This window comes from Euwallacea similis, chromosome 5, assembly GCF_039881205.1.
Source record: "Euwallacea similis isolate ESF13 chromosome 5, ESF131.1, whole genome shotgun sequence".
Lineage (NCBI taxonomy): Eukaryota > Metazoa > Arthropoda > Insecta > Coleoptera > Curculionidae > Euwallacea > Euwallacea similis.
The window spans coordinates 4,848,740-4,873,304 of record NC_089613.1 but is presented as its reverse complement, the minus strand read 5'-3'; the positions used below and the strand labels follow the sequence as shown (position 1 = coordinate 4,873,304).

At 43.1% G+C, this 24,565-nt stretch overlaps 1 protein-coding gene across 1 annotated transcript; it reads right to left on the bottom strand.

Moving 5' to 3' along the window:
- Positions 1-15,336: 15,336 nt before the first annotated feature.
- Positions 15,337-17,547, bottom strand: LOC136409290 (golgin subfamily A member 6-like protein 2). Its single transcript, XM_066390701.1, has one exon. The coding sequence runs from the start codon at positions 17,545-17,547 to the stop codon at positions 15,337-15,339; it is 2,211 nt and encodes a 736-aa protein (XP_066246798.1).
- Positions 17,548-24,565: the final 7,018 nt, after the last annotated feature.

The following is a 24,565-nucleotide window of genomic DNA, read 5'->3' as shown; positions in this document are numbered from 1 at the left end:
TTGAACTAACCTGAACTAACCTGAACTAACCTGAACTAACCTGAACTAACCTGAACTAACCTGAACTAACCTGAACTAACCTGAACTAACCTGAACTAACCTGAACTAACCTGAACTAACCTGAACTAACCTGAACTAACCTGAACTAACCTGAACTAACCTGAACTAACCTGAACTAACCTGAACTAACCTGAACTAACCTGAACTAACCTGAACTAACCTGAACTAACCTGAACTAACCTGAACTAACCTGAACTAACCTGAACTAACCTGAACTAACCTGAACTAACCTGAACTAACCTGAACTAACCTGAACTAACCTGAACTAACCTGAACTAACCTGAACTAACCTGAACTAACCTGAACTAACCTGAACTAACCTGAACTAACCTGAACTAACCTGAACTAACCTGAACTAACCTGAACTAACCTGAACTAACCTGAACTAACCTGAACTAACCTGAACTAACCTGAACTAACCTGAACTAACCTGAACTAACCTGAACTAACCTGAACTAACCTGAACTAACCTGAACTAACCTGAACTAACCTGAACTAACCTGAACTAACCTGAACTAACCTGAACTAACCTGAACTAACCTGAACTACTGAACTAACCTGAACTAACCTGAACTAACCTGAACTAACCTGAACTAACCTGAACTAACCTGAACTAACCTGAACTAACCTGAACTAACCTGAACTAACCTGAACTAACCTGAACTAACCTGAACTAACCTGAACTAACCTGAACTAACCTGAACTAACCTGAACTAACCTGAACTAACCTGAACTAACCTGAACTAACCTGAACTAACCTGAACTAACCTGAACTAACCTGAACTAACCTGAACTAACCTGAACTAACCTGAACTAACCTGAACTAACCTGAACTAACCTGAACTAACCTGAACTAACCTGAACTAACCTGAACTAACCTGAACTAACCTGAACTAACCTGAACTAACCTGAACTAACCTGAACTAACCTGAACTAACCTGAACTAACCTGAACTAACCTGAACTAACCTGAACTAACCTGAACTAACCTGAACTAACCTGAACTAACCTGAACTAACCTGAACTAACCTGAACTAACCTGAACTAACCTGAACTAACCTGAACTAACCTGAACTAACCTGAACTAACCTGAACTAACCTGAACTAACCTGAACTAACCTGAACTAACCTGAACTAACCTGAACTAACCTGAACTAACCTGAACTAACCTGAACTAACCTGAACTAACCTGAACTAACCTGAACTAACCTGAACTAACCTGAACTAACCTGAACTAACCTGAACTAACCTGAACTAACCTGAACTAACCTGAACTAACCTGAACTAACCTGAACTAACCTGAACTAACCTGAACTAACCTGAACTAACCTGAACTAACCTGAACTAACCTGAACTAACCTGAACTAACCTGAACTAACCTGAACTAACCTGAACTAACCTGAACTAACCTGAACTAACCTGAACTAACCTGAACTAACCTGAACTAACCTGAACTAACCTGAACTAACCTGAACTAACCTGAACTAACCTGAACTAACCTGAACTAACCTGAACTAACCTGAACTAACCTGAACTAACCTGAACTAACCTGAACTAACCTGAACTAACCTGAACTAACCTGAACTAACCTGAACTAACCTGAACTAACCTGAACTAACCTGAACTAACCTGAACTAACCTGAACTAACCTGAACTAACCTGAACTAACCTGAACTAACCTGAACTAACCTGAACTAACCTGAACTAACCTGAACTAACCTGAACTAACCTGAACTAACCTGAACTAACCTGAACTAACCTGAACTAACCTGAACTAACCTGAACTAACCTGAACTAACCTGAACTAACCTGAACTAACCTGAACTAACCTGAACTAACCTGAACTAACCTGAACTAACCTGAACTAACCTGAACTAACCTGAACTAACCTGAACTAACCTGAACTAACCTGAACTAACCTGAACTAACCTGAACTAACCTGAACTAACCTGAACTAACCTGAACTAACCTGAACTAACCTGAACTAACCTGAACTAACCTGAACTAACCTGAACTAACTGAACTAACCTGAACTAACCTGAACTAACCTGAACTAACCTGAACTAACCTGAACTAACCTGAACTAACCTGAACTAACCTGAACTAACCTGAACTAACCTGAACTAACCTGAACTAACCTGAACTAACCTGAACTAACCTGAACTAACCTGAACTAACCTGAACTAACCTGAACTAACCTGAACTAACCTGAACTAACCTGAACTAACCTGAACTAACCTGAACTAACCTGAACTAACCTGAACTAACCTGAACTAACCTGAACTAACCTGAACTAACCTGAACTAACCTGAACTAACCTGAACTAACCTGAACTAACCTGAACTAACCTGAACTAACCTGAACTAACCTGAACTAACCTGAACTAACCTGAACTAACCTGAACTAACCTGAACTAACCTGAACTAACCTGAACTAACCTGAACTAACCTGAACTAACCTGAACTAACCTGAACTAACCTGAACTAACCTGAACTAACCTGAACTAACCTGAACTAACCTGAACTAACCTGAACTAACCTGAACTAACCTGAACTAACCTGAACTAACCTGAACTAACCTGAACTAACCTGAACTAACCTGAACTAACCTGAACTAACCTGAACTAACCTGAACTAACCTGAACTAACCTGAACTAACCTGAACTAACCTGAACTAACCTGAACTAACCTGAACTAACCTGAACTAACCTGAACTAACCTGAACTAACCTGAACTAACCTGAACTAACCTGAACTAACCTGAACTAACCTGAACTAACCTGAACTAACCTGAACTAACCTGAACTAACCTGAACTAACCTGAACTAACCTGAACTAACCTGAACTAACCTGAACTAACCTGAACTAACCTGAACTAACCTGAACTAACCTGAACTAACCTGAACTAACCTGAACTAACCTGAACTAACCTGAACTAACCTGAACTAACCTGAACTAACCTGAACTAACCTGAACTAACCTGAACTAACCTGAACTAACCTGAACTAACCTGAACTAACCTGAACTAACCTGAACTAACCTGAACTAACCTGAACTAACCTGAACTAACCTGAACTAACCTGAACTAACCTGAACTAACCTGAACTAACCTGAACTAACCTGAACTAACCTGAACTAACCTGAACTAACCTGAACTAACCTGAACTAACCTGAACTAACCTGAACTAACCTGAACTAACCTGAACTAACCTGAACTAACCTGAACTAACCTGAACTAACCTGAACTAACCTGAACTAACCTGAACTAACCTGAACTAACCTGAACTAACCTGAACTAACCTGAACTAACCTGAACTAACCTGAACTAACCTGAACTAACCTGAACTAACCTGAACTAACCTGAACTAACCTGAACTAACCTGAACTAACCTGAACTAACCTGAACTAACCTGAACTAACCTGAACTAACCTGAACTAACCTGAACTAACCTGAACTAACCTGAACTAACCTGAACTAACCTGAACTAACCTGAACTAACCTGAACTAACCTGAACTAACCTGAACTAACCTGAACTAACCTGAACTAACCTGAACTAACCTGAACTAACCTGAACTAACCTGAACTAACCTGAACTAACCTGAACTAACCTGAACTAACCTGAACTAACCTGAACTAACCTGAACTAACCTGAACTAACCTGAACTAACCTGAACTAACCTGAACTAACCTGAACTAACCTGAACTAACCTGAACTAACCTGAACTAACCTGAACTAACCTGAACTAACCTGAACTAACCTGAACTAACCTGAACTAACCTGAACTAACCTGAACTAACCTGAACTAACCTGAACTAACCTGAACTAACCTGAACTAACCTGAACTAACCTGAACTAACCTGAACTAACCTGAACTAACCTGAACTAACCTGAACTAACCTGAACTAACCTGAACTAACCTGAACTAACCTGAACTAACCTGAACTAACCTGAACTAACCTGAACTAACCTGAACTAACCTGAACTAACCTGAACTAACCTGAACTAACCTGAACTAACCTGAACTAACCTGAACTAACCTGAACTAACCTGAACTAACCTGAACTAACCTGAACTAACCTGAACTAACCTGAACTAACCTGAACTAACCTGAACTAACCTGAACTAACCTGAACTAACCTGAACTAACCTGAACTAACCTGAACTAACCTGAACTAACCTGAACTAACCTGAACTAACCTGAACTAACCTGAACTAACCTGAACTAACCTGAACTAACCTGAACTAACCTGAACTAACCTGAACTAACCTGAACTAACCTGAACTAACCTGAACTAACCTGAACTAACCTGAACTAACCTGAACTAACCTGAACTAACCTGAACTAACCTGAACTAACCTGAACTAACCTGAACTAACCTGAACTAACCTGAACTAACCTGAACTAACCTGAACTAACCTGAACTAACCTGAACTAACCTGAACTAACCTGAACTAACCTGAACTAACCTGAACTAACCTGAACTAACCTGAACTAACCTGAACTAACCTGAACTAACCTGAACTAACCTGAACTAACCTGAACTAACCTGAACTAACCTGAACTAACCTGAACTAACCTGAACTAACCTGAACTAACCTGAACTAACCTGAACTAACCTGAACTAACCTGAACTAACCTGAACTAACCTGAACTAACCTGAACTAACCTGAACTAACCTGAACTAACCTGAACTAACCTGAACTAACCTGAACTAACCTGAACTAACCTGAACTAACCTGAACTAACCTGAACTAACCTGAACTAACCTGAACTAACCTGAACTAACCTGAACTAACCTGAACTAACCTGAACTAACCTGAACTAACCTGAACTAACCTGAACTAACCTGAACTAACCTGAACTAACCTGAACTAACCTGAACTAACCTGAACTAACCTGAACTAACCTGAACTAACCTGAACTAACCTGAACTAACCTGAACTAACCTGAACTAACCTGAACTAACCTGAACTAACCTGAACTAACCTGAACTAACCTGAACTAACCTGAACTAACCTGAACTAACCTGAACTAACCTGAACTAACCTGAACTAACCTGAACTAACCTGAACTAACCTGAACTAACCTGAACTAACCTGAACTAACCTGAACTAACCTGAACTAACCTGAACTAACCTGAACTAACCTGAACTAACCTGAACTAACCTGAACTAACCTGAACTAACCTGAACTAACCTGAACTAACCTGAACTAACCTGAACTAACCTGAACTAACCTGAACTAACCTGAACTAACCTGAACTAACCTGAACTAACCTGAACTAACCTGAACTAACCTGAACTAACCTGAACTAACCTGAACTAACCTGAACTAACCTGAACTAACCTGAACTAACCTGAACTAACCTGAACTAACCTGAACTAACCTGAACTAACCTGAACTAACCTGAACTAACCTGAACTAACCTGAACTAACCTGAACTAACCTGAACTAACCTGAACTAACCTGAACTAACCTGAACTAACCTGAACTAACCTGAACTAACCTGAACTAACCTGAACTAACCTGAACTAACCTGAACTAACCTGAACTAACCTGAACTAACCTGAACTAACCTGAACTAACCTGAACTAACCTGAACTAACCTGAACTAACCTGAACTAACCTGAACTAACCTGAACTAACCTGAACTAACCTGAACTAACCTGAACTAACCTGAACTAACCTGAACTAACCTGAACTAACCTGAACTAACCTGAACTAACCTGAACTAACCTGAACTAACCTTTTTTTTTTTTTTTTTTTTTTTTTTTTTTTTTTTTTTTTTTTTTTTTTTTTTTTTTTTTTTTTTTTTTTTTTTTATAGAGGTTTAGGGCAAAAAATGCATTTACGCATCCCAGGTCGCGATGGTCCGTTGTTGTGTGACCTGGGTATGTGGGACTCGGCGTGCGCATGCGCAATACCCACTAAAAAACCCTCATCCTTCCTCTCTTCACCCTATGACTTCCTCCCTCCGGAACCGCCGCGAGGCATTACTTCGGGGGAGGGGGTGGATACTGTGTCTTTTGTACTATTTTCCCTTCCTTCCATTTTCCTCTTTCTCCTCTTTATTTCTTCCTTTTTTCCTTCTTTTTCTTTTTTTTTTTTTTTTTTTCTTTTTTTTTTTTTTTTTTTTTTTTTTTTTTTTTTTTTTTTTTTTTTTTTTTCTCCCTTCTTTCTTCCTTTTCCTCTTCCTCCTTTCCTCTTTCTTTTCTTTCTCGTTCATTCTTATTTATCTTTACTCTATTCATTCCTATCATTGTCTTCTAAACTTCACGGCTTCACGTCTCCTCTCTTCCTCCTCTTTGATCTTCATAATTCCTCTTAGCATCTCAGTCACTGCCTTTCTCGTCTTATCCGATTCCTCCATAAGTTCAGCAATATTCCCCTTAGTAACTTTCACACCTATAACTTGTTCTGCTGCATCTCTCTGTAATTTAAATTTCTCACATAAAAAAAGAGTATGTTCCGGACTATCGACATTTGCGCAATACCAACATTCTTCAGCATCAGCCTTTTTTATTTTATAGAGATATGTTCCAAAAATCCCATGTCCCGTCAAAGCCTGCGTCACATAGTAATCCGTCTCATTACCAAACCATTTCCTTACATCTCTAATAAAAACTTTTGTCCATCCACTATATATATTCCATCTTTTCTGCCAATTTTCCATAGTTATAGTTCTTTCCATTATTTTGTCTTTACTATTTCCTCTTCTCAACTTGCATCTTTCTTGAATCAGTAAATCTATAGGGACCATGCTCGCAATAACCTCAACAGCATCTATGGGAGCAGTACGATAGGCACTGGTAATCATTAGTGATAGACGACGGTTTACAGCCTTCAGCATATTTGCATATTTTTTATATTTTATAACTTTTTCCCAAAATTGTACTCCATATAAAATTGTAGAAATCACAACACTTGTTATTATCCTTCGTTTCCCCGTTCTCGGCCCTCGTATCGTTGGTATAGATCTATTCAAATGATTGATTATTTTATTGGCCTTTAAACTCATTTGCATAACGTGTTCTATCATTCTAAGGTCTTTATCCAAATATATTCCAAGATATTTCACAGACTTTTTGCTTTCCAGATTTATGCCATTTGCAAGTGTTATATTTAATTTCTCAAACTTTCTCCTTCCTGCTATAATCAGCATTTCAGTTTTAGAGTATTCCACTTTTAGTTTCATTTCATTTTCCAGGATTTTAGTTATTTTGTTTATTGAATATAGAATAGTCTCTTTTATTTCTTCAGTTGTTTTCCCTTTTACCACTATTGCCAAATCGTCAGCATATGCTATCAAAGACACTTTCGGATCAATCTCAGTTTCCAAAATTTTGTTATAAAAAATGTTCCACATCACTGGCCCCAAAATGGATCCCTGGGGAACCCCACAAGTAACTTCTACCAATTCCCCATTCGGTTTAATTATTCTTCTATTGCTCAGATAAGATTGCAAAACTTTAATTAAATAAGCACTAATTTTATTATCTTGTAGGGTATTAATTATTTTTGGCCACAATACCGTATTAAACGCATTTTGTATATCAATCAAGACCATAACAGCAATTTCCCTATTTTTATGCGCTTTTCTATTTATATCATCTACTATATTTTTAACTTTTCCTAATGCACTTTCAGTTGATTTACCTTTAACAAATCCGTATTGATCCCTATGTATCATATTTCTTTCATCTATTTCTTTTTGTAGTCTATTTTTAATTAACAGTTCTAATAACTTTCCAAAAACACTTATAAGACATAAAGGCCTATAGGTTTGCACATTATCCGCTTTCTTCGGTTTTTCTATTAGTATAAGTTTCGCTATTTTCCACACTTCTGGGAATTCTCCTTTTATCAGGCATTCATTATAAACTTCCAAGCAATCATTTTTATAAGTCGAAACCAGCTTCCTGACCATATCTGGTATAAATCCATCAGGACCCGGGGCTTTCTTTATTTTAATTTGAGATAAAGCTTCATCCAGTTCTTCTGCTGAAAATTTCTTAATCGCACTTTGCAATCCAACTGGACTCACCCAGACACTTTTAGGCTCAATAGGAAATAACTTTTCAACTTCACGATCAATTATATCTTCACTGATTTTTTGAAATTTAGTCAATTTAAATCTCTTCATAATAATTTGATAGGCTTTACCCCAAGGATCCTCATTTAATTCCTCACATAGTTTTATCCAGTTTCTTCTTTTGCTCTTATTAATTTCTTTCTTCAGTTCTTTTTTAGCTTTCTTCAATTCGTCCTCCTGTTTTTTTGTTAATGTGTTATTTTTTGGCCGATTTCTAGTTAATTTTCTTCTAATTTTTATACATACTCTTCTTTTCTCCGCAATATCAGAATTCCACCAATATATTGAAGGTTTATTGGCATGGATTCCTTGACAGAATTGTTTATCACATATACTTTTTAGAGTATTCATAATTTGTTCCGGTCCAGTTCCCGTTATAAAAACACCCATACAGTCATCAATAAATTTTTGCCAAGCCCTCTGATTATCGCCACTAGGGAATTTCCATTTATACGGCTCTGTGTTTACCTGTTCTACCCCGCATTGAACTCTGTACGTTATAGTGCGATGATCGCTCATATTCTCCCACTGGTCCTGTACCGTCCACTGCGTAATAAGACTTCCTACGCCAGACGTTGCTATGGTAAAGTCTATTATCGATGAACCATTAGCTCCAACAAAAGTTGGTTTGCATCCTTCATTTATCACAGTAAGATTTCCTGCATCAATAAACTCTTCCACAATTCGGCCCCAGTCATTTTCATTTCTAGAATAAAATACTTGTGTTTTCGCATTTAAATCACCAGCAATTATAGTTTCTTTATTTTGTTGCTTTAGAAATTCTTCGAGTTTATTTATCATCCCCTTAAACTCCTCAATAACCCTGTTTGGGGAAAAATATACAGATATTACAGTAAATAAATTTGTCTCCACTGCTACAAAACCATCATCAGAATAGACCCTTTTAATATCAATAGCCGCATTATATATGTTAACAAAACAGTCCCCTCTCCTATCACAATATTGCTTATAAGAGTGGTTTATATTTGGTTCCTGTCCTATCAGAATATCAATCTTATGTTCTTGTATTGTTTTATATGCCACATCATGCGCCACACGTCTTCTGTTTAAGTTTATCTGTAAGATTTTTATTTCTTTTATGGTTTTTATCGTTTTATCAGAGTATCTCATCTTATTTATTATATTATTATTATTAAAGCGATTTAAATAAGTTTTATATACACTATCAGGTTAAAATTTTATTTATTTGTTTATTTATTTATTTATTTACTTATTTATTTATTTATTTATTTCCTAGAGTTGGCTCTTAGTTTCTTGGTTTATTTGAGAGAAAGTTCTCCGATATTCTCTTCTGACAACAGATAATTGTTTCTTAAACAGTTGACATTTGCCACTGCCTGCCGAATGTCCACTTTCTTTACATATGGGACATTCCTCCCCGTTATCACAATCTTTTATTGAATGCCCCTCCTTCCCGCATTTATAGCATTGGTTTCTTCTATCTATACCCTGACAATTATCCACTGTATGATCATATTGCCAACATTTCAGACATCTTTTAATAATGTGCCTTTTCTCTACATAACATCGTACCATTCCTATTTTAATTATTCTTTTATATAATAACGCATCAATGCTATTTTTTTCTGCACTAATAGTAACAGCTTGCATACCATTACCCATAGGCCTCAGTTCACTTATATAATTATAAGTTATTCCAGGAATTTCTCTCTTAATCGATTCAATTACATTATCTCTTTTAGTTAATGCATCTATGCCTCTAATATATACTGAATCTCTTCCATGTTCAATTTGTCCAAATTTTTTAATGTCCTTTTCATCATACCCCTGCACATCCTTTAAAATCCTCTGTATTTCATTTATACTTTCCTGTTTTCTATCTGTTGTTATGATAAGTTTTCCCTCTTTAGTTGATTTTATTGATCTAATGTCCTCCGTTACTTTGTTTCCTTCCAAGGCTTTTTTAACTTCCGCAAGTGTCTCATTATAACCTTTCTGTTGACTACCAACAACCACAGCATACGTCAGTCGTTCTCTGCGTTTCCATTGCCTTTCTTGGATACTTTCATCTTTATCTCTGTATATATACACATTGGTGTCTGTCCCCTGGAATAATAATTCAATCATTTTTTGAAAATGGTCTAATTTTGTTTTATTTGGCTGGTGTAGCACAATTATTTCCTCGTTACTGCATTCTTTTTTTAGTTTTATCATTTTCCTAAAAAGGTCTTCTTCAGTTCCATTAAATTTTATTGATACTATTTTATTTCTCAGTTGAGTTTCCTTATCGTTACTTCTTATTTTACAATTTTGTTCCAACGTAACAAAATCGTCCACCACATCTTTTAATTCAGGATATTTTTTCATGTACATATTTACAAATCCCTGGTTAATGCCATCATTTGTGAGCTCACCAATAGCAACTTTCACAGTACAGTCCTTAGTTGATAAAGGGTTTCCTGTTTTGAGTTCAGTGTTTCGAAATACAGTTTTACTCCACTTCTTATCCCTTAAAGCTATAAATACCTCATAATCTTCACTCGGTACAATTGAATCAATTTCATCATTATTTGTAGTTTGTGTAAAGACATTACTAGTTTCTACATCTTTTAAGTTTACCTGTACGTCCACATCAATTGTTAGTTTTTCCTTTTCCTTTTTATGCTGTGTCAGCCACTCAGTTACCACATCGCTATTCATAGTCTCTATTTGTCTGCTCAGTCTTCTCACAGCCTCTTTGATTTCCTTTTTTGTATTTTGTTCAACATTTGCCACTAATATTCTTTCTATTTTCGTTACCATTTGAATTGCATCTATTAATACGTTACACGCCGTACAATCCTTTTCCTTATACGGCTCTACATTATCGACACTACCAAAAGACGTGTCTATAAATTTTCTTTTCTTAAATATTTCCCCACCGGTGAGTGAGACACTCCTCGGTCTGCCCAAGTCTAAAAATCTTCTACCAGTAGTTGGCTGACGGTCGAGGGAGGCCTGGTCGCCCACCCCCACATCGACCGGTACTAGGGTTTCCCTCCCTTGCACCGTAGTCTTATTTTTTTCGTGATCAGGCATTATCATCACTATTGCTATTTGAGCTGGTCCACGGTGGGGGTTTTCGTAGTCATTCTAGATTACTCTGAAAACAGCTACTTATAGCCCCCACTGACCACTGACACCCAAAGGAATCAATGGCCGCTCCCCTATCCGCCACCCGGGGGACGCGCCCGATAGGTAGCTCAACCCACGGGAACCTGAACTAACCTGAACTAACCTGAACTAACCTGAACTAACCTGAACTAACCTGAACTAACCTGAACTAACCTGAACTAACCTGAACTAACCTGAACTAACCTGAACTAACCTGAACTAACCTGAACTAACCTGAACTAACCTGAACTAACCTGAACTAACCTGAACTAACCTGAACTAACCTGAACTAACCTGAACTAACCTGAACTAACCTGAACTAACCTGAACTAACCTGAACTAACCTGAACTAACCTGAACTAACCTGAACTAACCTGAACTAACCTGAACTAACCTGAACTAACCTGAACTAACCTGAACTAACCTGAACTAACCTGAACTAACCTGAACTAACCTGAACTAACCTGAACTAACCTGAACTAACCTGAACTAACCTGAACTAACCTGAACTAACCTGAACTAACCTGAACTAACCTGAACTAACCTGAACTAACCTGAACTAACCTGAACTAACCTGAACTAACCTGAACTAACCTGAACTAACCTGAACTAACCTGAACTAACCTGAACTAACCTGAACTAACCTGAACTAACCTGAACTAACCTGAACTAACCTGAACTAACCTGAACTAACCTGAACTAACCTGAACTAACCTGAACTAACCTGAACTAACCTGAACTAACCTGAACTAACCTGAACTAACCTGAACTAACCTGAACTAACCTGAACTAACCTGAACTAACCTTTTTTTTTTTTTTTTTTTTTTTTTTTTTTTTTTTTTTGCGAGGAGGAGGGAATCTTCTTAAGACACCCGACTTGGTCCACAGCCGGGTAGTGTGGGATTCGACCGACCATTACGTCGCCCGCCTACCCACTAAACCCACCTCCCCTCTTCTGCCCCGGGACCGCCTTTCGGCATTACATCGGGGCTTCCTCGATCTCCCAGACTAGGTGCGGACACGCACCCCACTTTTCTTCCTCTCGTTCTCCCTTGCAATCTTGGCCATCAGGATTTTTTCCGTCAGGCCCACAAATGCTTCCCATTTTCTCTCACTATCCACCAATTCATTTCCTATCTTGTTTCGGTCCAGGTCGAGTCCGCTCTCCCTGGCCTCCACCCGATAGCCCTCCCATTCTGGACATTCCCAGAGCGTATGCTCCGGTGTGTCCTCATTCGCATCGCAGAACCAGCAACGCGCACTCCTCTCCACCCCGATGCGCTTCAGATACTTACCAAATACACCGTGCCCGGTAAATACCTGTGACAGCGCATACCCGCTCTTACTCCACTCACACTCGTACCAGATCCGGATCCGGGGTATGAAGGTTTTAATCCAGCCCTCATACTTCTCCCAGTCCTTCTCCCATTCTCTCATCACCCATTCTTTCGCCTCGCTCCTACCTTCACCTTCACTCAGCATACTTCTCTCTAGTACTCTAATCCGCACCGGAGGTATCTTGGCCAAAGCTAACACCGCCTCGGTTGGTGCCGTTCTGTAGGCACTGGCCACCCGGAGTGCGAGCAAACGATTTGCCCTCTCCAGGATGGCCACGTACTTGCCGCACGTCATCTCCGTCTTCCAGACAGGAGCTGCGTACAGCAGAACCGACGATGCCGCCATCACCATCAACCTCCGTCTTTCATACCCCAATCCACCGACTCTAGGCAAAATGCCTTCGAGCTTCCCAATCACTCTAGATACCTTTTCGGCGGTCCGGCGCGCATGCTCACCGAAGCGAGCATTTCTGCTGAACCACACTCCCAGGTACTTCACGCATTCTTTCGTCTCGTACGAGACGTCGTCCACTCTCAGACTCATACTCCTTATTTTCCTTCGCCCGGCCAGGAGAACCATTTCGGTTTTCTCCGTGGCCATGCTAAGTCCCATGCTTTCGAACGTATCGGCGACCAGTTCCATGGCCTGCCTAGTCCGCGTCTCTAGGGTTTCCCCGTCCCCCGCCGTGACCACCAACGCCAGGTCGTCCGCGTAAGCCACCGGAGTGACTCCACGCGGGTATCCGGCCGTCAGTATCCCGTCGTAGTAGAGGTTCCACAAGACGGGGCCCAGCACAGACCCCTGAGGCACCCCACACGACAACTCTCGGACCCCCCCGTCTGGCAACACCAAAACCCGAGCATGCAGGTACGACTGAACTACGTTCAAGAGGTACCCGCTCACCGCGGACCTCCTCAACACATTCATGATGAGGTCCCACGGTGCACTATTGAAAGCGTTCTTCACATCTATCGTTACCATGACGCAGAAGCCCGCATGCGTGTAACTTTTCCTCCTGATCCCCTCCACGACCTGCATGACAGACCGCATGGCGTCCAGGGTGCTCCTGCCCTTAACGAACCCATACTGTCTCTCATCAATCATGCCATACCTCGTCGCTTCTTCCAGCAATCTGGTCTTGACCACCTTTTCCGCCACTTTCCCGAGTCCGTCCACAAGGCATATGGGCCGGTACGTGGCCTCCGCACCCGGATCACGCTTCGGTTTCTCCACCAGCACGAGTCGAGTCCTCTTCCAAACCTTAGGGTACTCTCCCGAGGTCAAGATGCGATTCACGCAACCCACCATACCCTGGGGCACTGCCCCAAGATACAGCTTCAAGACCTCGTTCGGTATTCCGTCCAGTCCCGGAGCCTTGCGGCTCTTGAGTTCCCCGACCGCCCGGCGGATCTCCTCCGCCGTAACCCGAGGCACGTCATCCGGCACTACCCGCACCTTTTCCCACATTACCCGCGGCTTCACCGGGAACAGCGTGTCCACCTGCCTGTGCATTTCTGCCGTGGGCAGGGGACCACTTCTCAGTCGGCCAAGTTTCCCGGCCACAATCTTGTAGCCGAGTCCCCAGACGTCCGTTTCCAGCTCCGCACACACACGATTCCACTCATCTCTCTTGGCCTTCCTTACGGACGCCTTGAGAGCCTTCTTTTCCCTTTTATACCTGTCGGCTGCCTCGGTCTCGCCCGTTTCGGATCTAGACCGGTGCCGCCCCCTTCCTCTCTCTCTCGTCCACTTCCTTCTTGCTCTCACACATGCTTTCCGCCTTTCGGCGACCTCTTCATTCCACCAGTACACCTCTCGTTTCGCATTCCCACACTCACGTTTCCTTAAACACCGGTCACAAGCTTCGCTTATCTCCCGAACTATTCCTTCGGGAGTTTCCACTTCGCCCAGACCGTCATGCACCATCACGTACTGGCTCAATCGCCCTAACCCCTTCTCGTTCACTTTCCATCCTACCTTCTTCTCACTTCTATCCACGCCAACAGGTACAGTTCCCCCACGCGTCAAGCGATAGGAGATGTACCTGTGGCCACTTCCGCTCTCCATTCCCACTTCAACATTCCAATCACGCACGCAACCATGCACAGTCGTACCTGCCATGGTCACGTCAATCAGCGACCTGCCGTTCCGGTTCCCGAACGTCCACTCGCCCCCGGTGTTGATGGGGACGAGTTCCACGGCCTCCAGGAACTCTTCCAGGACCCGTCCGTAGGCATTCGTCACCCAGGAGCCGAACCGCCCACTCTTGGCGTTCAGGTCCCCAGCGATGAGAACCTTCCTGCCATCACGCCCCCTGACATACCCCTCCAGTCGCCGAATCCACGCCTCGAATGAAGCAGTGGTCCGGTTCGGAGAGAAGTACGCGGAGACGAGAGTGACACCGTCCAGCTCCGCTGCAACGAACCCCCGGTCTCGGTGGATTGACTGCACGCTCACACCCGGCGCAAGCCAGATGAAAGCGTCGTCGCACCTGTCCCTTACTAGGCTCCCTTCGGCCACGCACGGTTCCTGACCGAGCACCACGTGGATGCCCTGCTCTCTGATCACCTGGTACATGAGGTCCATCGCGAGACGGCCCCTGTCCAGGTTGATCTGCAGGCACCGCAGTTCCCTGTCCGACGCCATGACCCCATACAGACCCACACCAACACTCACACTCACATTCACGCACACTCACCCGTGTCCGCTCCTAGTCCTTCCCCGTCCCTTCCACGGCTCCTCCATCTCCATCGGCCACCAGCGACCGCAGGAAGCTGGTTGATGGAGAGTCGTCCCCATCCTGCTCCCCACTGGGGGTGGAGGCCGCCACCGGCCTCTGCCTCGTCTTCGGGGTGTCCTCCGACCCCTCGCCCTTGGGCTCCCCCTTCGCCTTGGGTTTTCCCTTGGCTTTGGGTTCGCCCTTGGCCTTGGGTTCCCCCTTGGCCTTGGGCCCACCCTCAGCCTTGGGTCCTCCCTTGGCTCCGGTTTCCCCCTTGGGCTTGGGCTCGCACCCGGGCCCCCCAGCACTGTGCCCCCCCTTTTTGCACAGGGGGCAGTACCGCTCCGCTTGGCAGGCGGCGGCCTTGTGGCCCCCCTGCGCGCACCTTGCGCAAAGCTGCGAGCGGTCCTCCCCCTTGCACTCCCCAGCCTTGTGGCCTCCCTGCCAGCACCGGTAGCATCGGCCGGACTCCCTTCTCTCCCGCAGCCGGCACCGCGAGATGCCGACCCGGAGATCCGCGATCCGCCGGACGCTCGCCGCCACCTCGGCCTCCACTAGGATGGTGGCGGTTTGGCAGCTTCCGAAGCTGGGCCGGATGCTCAGCAGCCGTAGCCGCCCCTGCTCCACCTCCGCCGCGGTCGCCACCGCCCCTACCACCTCCTCCCCCGTGGTAACCCCGTCCAGGCCGTATACCAGGAAGGCCACCGGTCTCCCAGTCCCCCCCCGCACACGCCCCCCTCCAAGCTCCCTGGCGAGAAGCTCCCTGAGCCTCTCTCCCTTCCCACCCTTAGGCACGGTCAGAAGGACCTCGCCCTTCTTGGTTTCCCTGACCGTGCCCACCTTTACCTCTCCCCCCCCGGTCGCGACCACCTGGCGTACCCTTTTCAGGGCATCCAGGTAGGTCGTCCCCGCCTCTCTGGTGACGAAGATGGCCTCCTCCTCCCTTGAGGTGGCCCTCCCCGTTCCGCTCTCCCCAGCCCCTGTCAGGTAGAAGCGGAGCTTAACTCCACCTCCCTCTGCCGCCAGTTCCCCCAACTTCCTCATCTTCAGGGGATCCGTCCCCTGAACATGAGGGACCACTACCCTGGTCCTGCCCTCCTCCCTGGCGGTCTCCACGAGCTCCCTAAGGGCCTCGTAAACCCCCTCCGGGCTCACTTCCCCCTTTAACCTCCGGTAGAAGACGTATCGTGTCTTCTCCTCGGTTCTCCCCCCCTTCCGCAGCCGGCACGATTGTACCAAGAATGGCACCCTTCCTCTCTGGTCCTCCCCCAGCTCTTTCAGTTCGGGGAGCATCCTCAACACCCCGTCCCGTGCCGCGGAAGCTTCCTCCCCCACTATGACCGCCAGGTCGCTCCCATACCCTTCCCCCCATGCATCCCCACTCACCTGCTCCGTTTGAGAGAACAGACCCTCCTCCCAGCGCTCCCGGATCGCCGCACGCAGCTCTCCAGAAGCAACTAGTCGGCGGATCCGCTCTCTCTGCTCCCTGGTCCTCCGCTCCTCTTCCGACTCCGTTTGGGTGGCACAGTCGACCCTCTCCACCGCCGTCCTGCCCACCCTCTCCATCTCCTCGATCCGCCTCCTTAAGGCCCCGTTCTCTTCCCGCAGCCTCTCCGTCTCCTCGCACGTCCTTTCCTCCCGGGCTGCTCTGCGCAGGACGCTCCGCAGCCCGGAGACAGCGTTCACGAAGTCCTGGTTTGGCCTGTAGCTCTTCTTGAGCTGCCTCTCCAGGTCGTCCGCCCTCGCCACGGCCTCCTCCAGTGCCGTTCCCCTCTCCTCAGTGGACTGGGAGAAGCTTTCCTCCGCCTCTCTCCTTCTTTTGCCCCTCTGGCTAGGGGTGCTTGTAGGTGGGGGCATCTCCAAGGAGAAGGCGGAGAAGAACTCCTCCCCCCCCAGGGCGCTCACCGCCCCCTCCGATGCCCTCCTAGTGGGTAGTGCCTCGGACACCGCCAGCGACCTCCACGCCTCGCCCGGAGCAGTCTCCCTGCGAGTGGGCGGGGATCGCCGCATCCTACCACTCCTCGCGAACGGGCTCTCCATATCCCGGTCCTCCACATCTCCAACGACGCCTTCAGCGTCGGAGCGGTTCTGGCCCCCCCCAGAATCCTTGGGGCCAGCATTGGTCACCGGGGCTTTCACCCGGTCGGAACCAATGGCGGGATTATTACCCGCCTGGGGTACACGTTTTGGGTGACCACTCATCATAACTGTAATTTAAACACATATACGGACGCCACACATCCAGGTAAGTATTGGGTAAGTATAGGTTATTTAGGATAGGAATAGGCTAGTAATTTGGATCATTTTCAGGATACTCCGAGGAGGCGGCTCATCACAAGGATAGGGATAAGGATAAGGTAAGTGGATAAATTGCACTTTGGGATTGAAGTACAATTTCAGCTCGAGTACCGCAGATTCGCCACGTCTGTGTTCACTGGATGAAGGTGAACCCCCACGGAGCCGCTAGGAACTGGTCTTCCATCCAGCCACGCATCCCTTCGGCGCGCACCCCACCTTAGGATTTGGGAGGTATTTATAGTGGCCTCACCACGCGATCCCAAAGGATCCCCACGCACCCGATCATCCCGGTTGTTGACCACATCACTGCAGCCCCCACCAAGACCCATCGGCTGTTTGCGGTTTGCTCCTTGGAAGTTGTTGGAAGAACAGGATACTCCGAAGAGTTGGATTTTCTAAGGACGTCAGGTGAGTTGGGAGAAGTTGCACTCTTTGAGGTAAGTACAATTTCAGCTAAGGTACCGCGCGCTCGCCAAGCCCGTATCCACAGTGTGGACCCCTTCGAGGCCGCTGAGGATTGGGCTTCCCCCCATCCTTGCATCTCTTGGGCGCGCGCCATGCCGCGAGAATTGGAAGGTGTTATAGTGGCCTCACCACTCGATCCCCGAAGAGATCCCCGTTCACCTGATCCACCCCGGCCCCGAAGACATCCTTGTCCCCGTTGCCGAAATCCATCAGCTGTTTACGGTTTGTTAAGCTGGTCCACGGCGGAAGTTTTCGTTCCGGACTTGCAGTTTTTAAGCTGAAGCCATCACTTATCACTCCCACTAACCAGTGACCTCGTAAGAAGTCCTGGCCGTTCCCCTATCCGCCACCCGGGGGACGCGCCCGATAGATTGCTCAATCCACGGGAACCTGAACTAACCTGAACTAACCTGAACTAACCTGAACTAACCTGAACTAACCTGAACTAACCTGAACTAACCTGAACTAACCTGAACTAACCTGAACTAACCTGAACTAACCTGAACTAACCTGAACTAACCTGAACTAACCTGAACTAACCTGAACTAACCTGAACTAACCTGAACTAACCTGAACTAACCTGAACTAACCTGAACTAACCTGAACTAACCTGAACTAACCTGAACTAACCTGAACTAACCTGAACTAACCTGAACTAACCTGAACTAACCTGAACTAACCTGAACTAACCTGAACTAACCTGAACTAACCTGAACTAACCTGAACTAACCTGAACTAACCTGAACTAACCTGAACTAACCTGAACTAACCTGAACTAACCTGAACTAACCTGAACTAACCTGAACTAACCTGAACTAACCTGAACTAACCTGAACTAACCTGAACTAACCTGAACTAACCTGAACTAACCTGAACTAACCTGAACTAACCTGAACTAACCTGAACTAACCTGAACTAACCTGAACTAACCTGAACTAACCTGAACTAACCTGAACTAACCTGAACTAACCTGAACTAACCTGAACTAACCTGAACTAACCTGAACTAACCTGAACTAACCTGAACTAACCTGAACTAACCTGAACTAACCTGAACTAACCTGAACTAACCTGAACTAACCTGAACTAACCTGAACTAACCTGAACTAACCTGAACTAACCTGAACTAACCTGAACTAACCTGAACTAACCTGAACTAACCTGAACTAACCTGAACTAACCTGAACTAACCTGAACTAACCTGAACTAACCTGAACTAACCTGAACTAACCTGAACTAACCTGAACTAACCTGAACTAACCTGAACTAACCTGAACTAACCTGAACTAACCTGAACTAACCTGAACTAACCTGAACTAACCTGAACTAACCTGAACTAACCTGAACTAACCTGAACTAACCTGAACTAACCTGAACTAACCTGAACTACCTGAACTAACCTGAACTAACCTGAACTAACCTGAACTAACCTGAACTAACCTGAACTAACCTGAACTAACCTGAACTAACCTGAACTAACCTGAACTAACCTGAACTAACCTGAACTAACCTGAACTAACCTGAACTAACCTGAACTAACCTGAACTAACCTGAACTAACCTGAACTAACCTGAACTAACCTGAACTAACCTGAACTACAAACTAACCTGAACTAACCTGAACTAACCTGAACTAACCTGAACTAACCTGAACTAACCTGAACTAACCTGAACTAACCTGAACTAACCTGAACTAACCTGAACTAACCTGAACTAACCTGAACTAACCTGAACTAACCTGAACTAACCTGAACTAACCTGAACTAACCTGAACTAACCTGAACTAACCTGAACTAACCTGAACTAACCTGAACTAACCTGAACTAACCTGAACTAACCTGAACTAACCTGAACTAACCTGAACTAACCTGAACTAACCTGAACTAACCTGAACTAACCTGAACTAACCTGAACTAACCTGAACTAACCTGAACTAACCTGAACTAACCTGAACTAACCTGAACTAACCTGAACTAACCTGAACTAACCTGAACTAACCTGAACTAACCTGAACTAACCTGAACTAACCTGAACTAACCTGAACTAACCTGAACTAACCTGAACTAACCTGAACTAACCTGAACTAACCTGAACTAACCTGAACTAACCTGAACTAACCTGAACTAACCTGAACTAACCTGAACTAACCTGAACTAACCTGAACTAACCTGAACTAACCTGAACTAACCTGAACTAACCTGAACTAACCTGAACTAACCTGAACTAACCTGAACTAACCTGAACTAACCTGAACTAACCTGAACTAACCTGAACTAACCTGAACTAACCTGAACTAACCTGAACTAACCTGAACTAACCTGAACTAACCTGAACTAACCTGAACTAACCTGAACTAACCTGAACTAACCTGAACTAACCTGAACTAACCTGAACTAACCTGAACTAACCTGAACTAACCTGAACTAACCTGAACTAACCTGAACTAACCTGAACTAACCTGAACTAACCTGAACTAACCTGAACTAACCTGAACTAACCTGAACTAACCTGAACTAACCTGAACTAACCTGAACTAACCTGAACTAACCTGAACTAACCTGAACTAACCTGAACTAACCTGAACTAACCTGAACTAACCTGAACTAACCTGAACTAACCTGAACTAACCTGAACTAACCTGAACTAACCTGAACTAACCTGAACTAACCTGAACTAACCTGAACTAACCTGAACTAACCTGAACTAACCTGAACTAACCTGAACTAACCTGAACTAACCTGAACTAACCTGAACTAACCTGAACTAACCTGAACTAACCTGAACTAACCTGAACTAACCTGAACTAACCTGAACTAACCTGAACTAACCTGAACTAACCTGAACTAACCTGAACTAACCTGAACTAACCTGAACTAACCTGAACTAACCTGAACTAACCTGAACTAACCTGAACTAACCTGAACTAACCTGAACTAACCTGAACTAACCTGAACTAACCTGAACTAACCTGAACTAACCTGAACTAACCTGAACTAACCTGAACTAACCTGAACTAACCTGAACTAACCTGAACTAACCTGAACTAACCTGAACTAACCTGAACTAACCTGAACTAACCTGAACTAACCTGAACTAACCTGAACTAACCTGAACTAACCTGAACTAACCTGAACTAACCTGAACTAACCTGAACTAACCTGAACTAACCTGAACTAACCTGAACTAACCTGAACTAACCTGAACTAACCTGAACTAACCTGAACTAACCTGAACTAACCTGAACTAACCTGAACTAACCTGAACTAACCTGAACTAACCTGAACTAACCTGAACTAACCTGAACTAACCTGAACTAACCTGAACTAACCTGAACTAACCTGAACTAACCTGAACTAACCTGAACTAACCTGAACTAACCTGAACTAACCTGAACTAACCTGAACTAACCTGAACTAACCTGAACTAACCTGAACTAACCTGAACTAACCTGAACTAACCTGAACTAACCTGAACTAACCTGAACTAACCTGAACTAACCTGAACTAACCTGAACTAACCTGAACTAACCTGAACTAACCTGAACTAACCTGAACTAACCTGAACTAACCTGAACTAACCTGAACTAACCTGAACTAACCTGAACTAACCTGAACTAACCTGAACTAACCTGAACTAACCTGAACTAACCTGAACTAACCTGAACTAACCTGAACTAACCTGAACTAACCTGAACTAACCTGAACTAACCTGAACTAACCTGAACTAACCTGAACTAACCTGAACTAACCTGAACTAACCTGAACTAACCTGAACTAACCTGAACTAACCTGAACTAACCTGAACTAACCTGAACTAACCTGAACTAACCTGAACTAACCTGAACTAACCTGAACTAACCTGAACTAACCTGAACTAACCTGAACTAACCTGAACTAACCTGAACTAACCTGAACTAACCTGAACTAACCTGAACTAACCTGAACTAACCTGAACTAACCTGAACTAACCTGAACTAACCTGAACTAACCTGAACTAACCTGAACTAACCTGAACTAACCTGAACTAACCTGAACTAACCTGAACTAACCTGAACTAACCTGAACTAACCTGAACTAACCTGAACTAACCTGAACTAACCTGAACTAACCTGAACTAACCTGAACTAACCTGAACTAACCTGAACTAACCTGAACTAACCTGAACTAACCTGAACTAACCTGAACTAACCTGAACTAACCTGAACTAACCTGAACTAACCTGAACTAACCTGAACTAACCTGAACTAACCTGAACTAACCTGAACTAACCTGAACTAACCTGAACTAACCTGAACTAACCTGAACTAACCTGAACTAACCTGAACTAACCTGAACTAACCTGAACTAACCTGAACTAACCTGAACTAACCTGAACTAACCTGAACTAACCTGAACTAACCTGAACTAACCTGAACTAACCTGAACTAACCTGAACTAACCTGAACTAACCTGAACTAACCTGAACTAACCTGAACTAACCTGAACTAACCTGAACTAATCCTTTATATGATACCGAAATATGTTGTTAAAAACACTAGAAAACCACTATGAAATTACTAGAAAACCCGAGAAGTATCTCTGAAAATAGGAACAAACCCGAGAGAATACTACAAAATATCCTAATTCTTTATGAAATACTCTCAAGTTGTATCAGAAACACTAGAAAACTACTTTGAAAGTATGAGAAAACCCGAGAAATAGTCTGAAACTACCATGAAATTACTAGAAAACCCGAGAAGTATCTCTGAAAATAGGAACAAACCCGAGAGAATACTACAAAATATCCTAATTCTTTATGAAATACTCTCAAGTTGTATCAAAAACACTAGAAAACTACTGTGAAAGTATGAGAAAACCCGAGAAGTATCTCTGAAAATAGGAACAAACCCGAGAAATAGGCAGAAACTACTATGAAATTTACTAGAAAATTCGAAAAGTGTCTTAAGTATCATAACAAACCCGAGAGAATCGTATAAAGTAAAGAAACACCGAAAAGTATCTAAATTTACGAAGTTTATACTCGGTTAGTTCAGATCTCCTTTGTCCTTTTCAGAAAACAAGAAAAGTAGGAAACCATGAAAATATAAGCAAATCCTACAAAATATCCTAATCCTTTATGAAAATACTCTATGATGTTGTTAAAAACACTAGAAAACTACTCTGAAATTACTAGAAAACTCGAAAAGTGTCTTAAGTATCATAACAAACCCGAGAGAATCGTATAAAGTAAAGAAACACCGAAAAGTATCTAAATTTACGAAGTTTATACTCGGTTAGTTCAGATCTCCTTTGTCATTTTCAGAAACAAGAAAAGTAGGAAATTATGAAAATATAAGCAAACTCGAGAAAATCTACAAAATCCTAGAAAAGTACAAAGAAACACAAAAGTGTCTAAATCCGAAATAATCTCAATATCCTAACACACCCGAGAGAAGCATAGAAAAGTACAAGAAATATACGAAGAAACAGAAAAGTTGTTTGTACTCGGTTAGTTCAGATCTCCTTTGTCATTTTTAAGAAACAAGAAAATATAAGCACACCCGAGAGAATCCTAGAAAAGTACAAGAAACACACAAAAGTGTCTTAATCCGAAATAATCTCTAATGTACCAAGTTTCTAAAATTACCAAGAAACACAGAAAAGAGTCCTTTTTTTTTTTTCTAGTTTACACTCGGTTAGTTCGGATCTCCTTTGTTATTTTTTAAGAAACACAAGAAATGTAGAAGTATCTAAATATCCTCATCCTTTATGAAACACTCTAAAGTTGTATGAAAACACAGTTAAAACTACTTTGAAAATACTAGCAAACCCGAGAAGTTACTAGAAAAAGTAATAAAAGTATCCCAAAATCGTTACAATTCCGAGAGACTTACTAGAAAAATGTAAAATAATCCCTCAAAAATCTCAGAAACTAGAAAATGTTCAAGTCTCTACGAATCACAAAAAAATATCTAAATATCCTATAAGTACAAGAAACTTCAAAAAGTATGTTTCAGTCGGTTAGTACAGGTTAGTCTTGTTCTTTAAGAAAAATGTCAAAAACGCAGAAAAGTATCTCAATATCCTAGCAAACCCGAGAGAAGCATAGAAAAGTACGAAAATATCCTAATCCTTCTAAAATAATTCAAAATGTCAAAATTCTAGAAGAATACGAGAAACGTACAAAAGCATCTAAATTTACGAAATTACAGAAAAAGTTGTTTGTACTCGGTTAGTTCGGATCTCCTTTGTCTTATAAGAAATAAGCCCTACGAATCATACATAAATATCCTAAGCCACTCGAAATTATCTCTCAAAATCAGTCATAGAAGAATATAAGAAACACCGAAAAGTACCTAAAAAAGTATATACTCGGTTAGTTCAGATCTCTCTTGTTCTATAAGAAACACTAAGAAAGAGTGAAAAGTATCTAAATTCACGAAGTTTAGTTCATAGGAAACCGTGAAAATATAAGCAAATC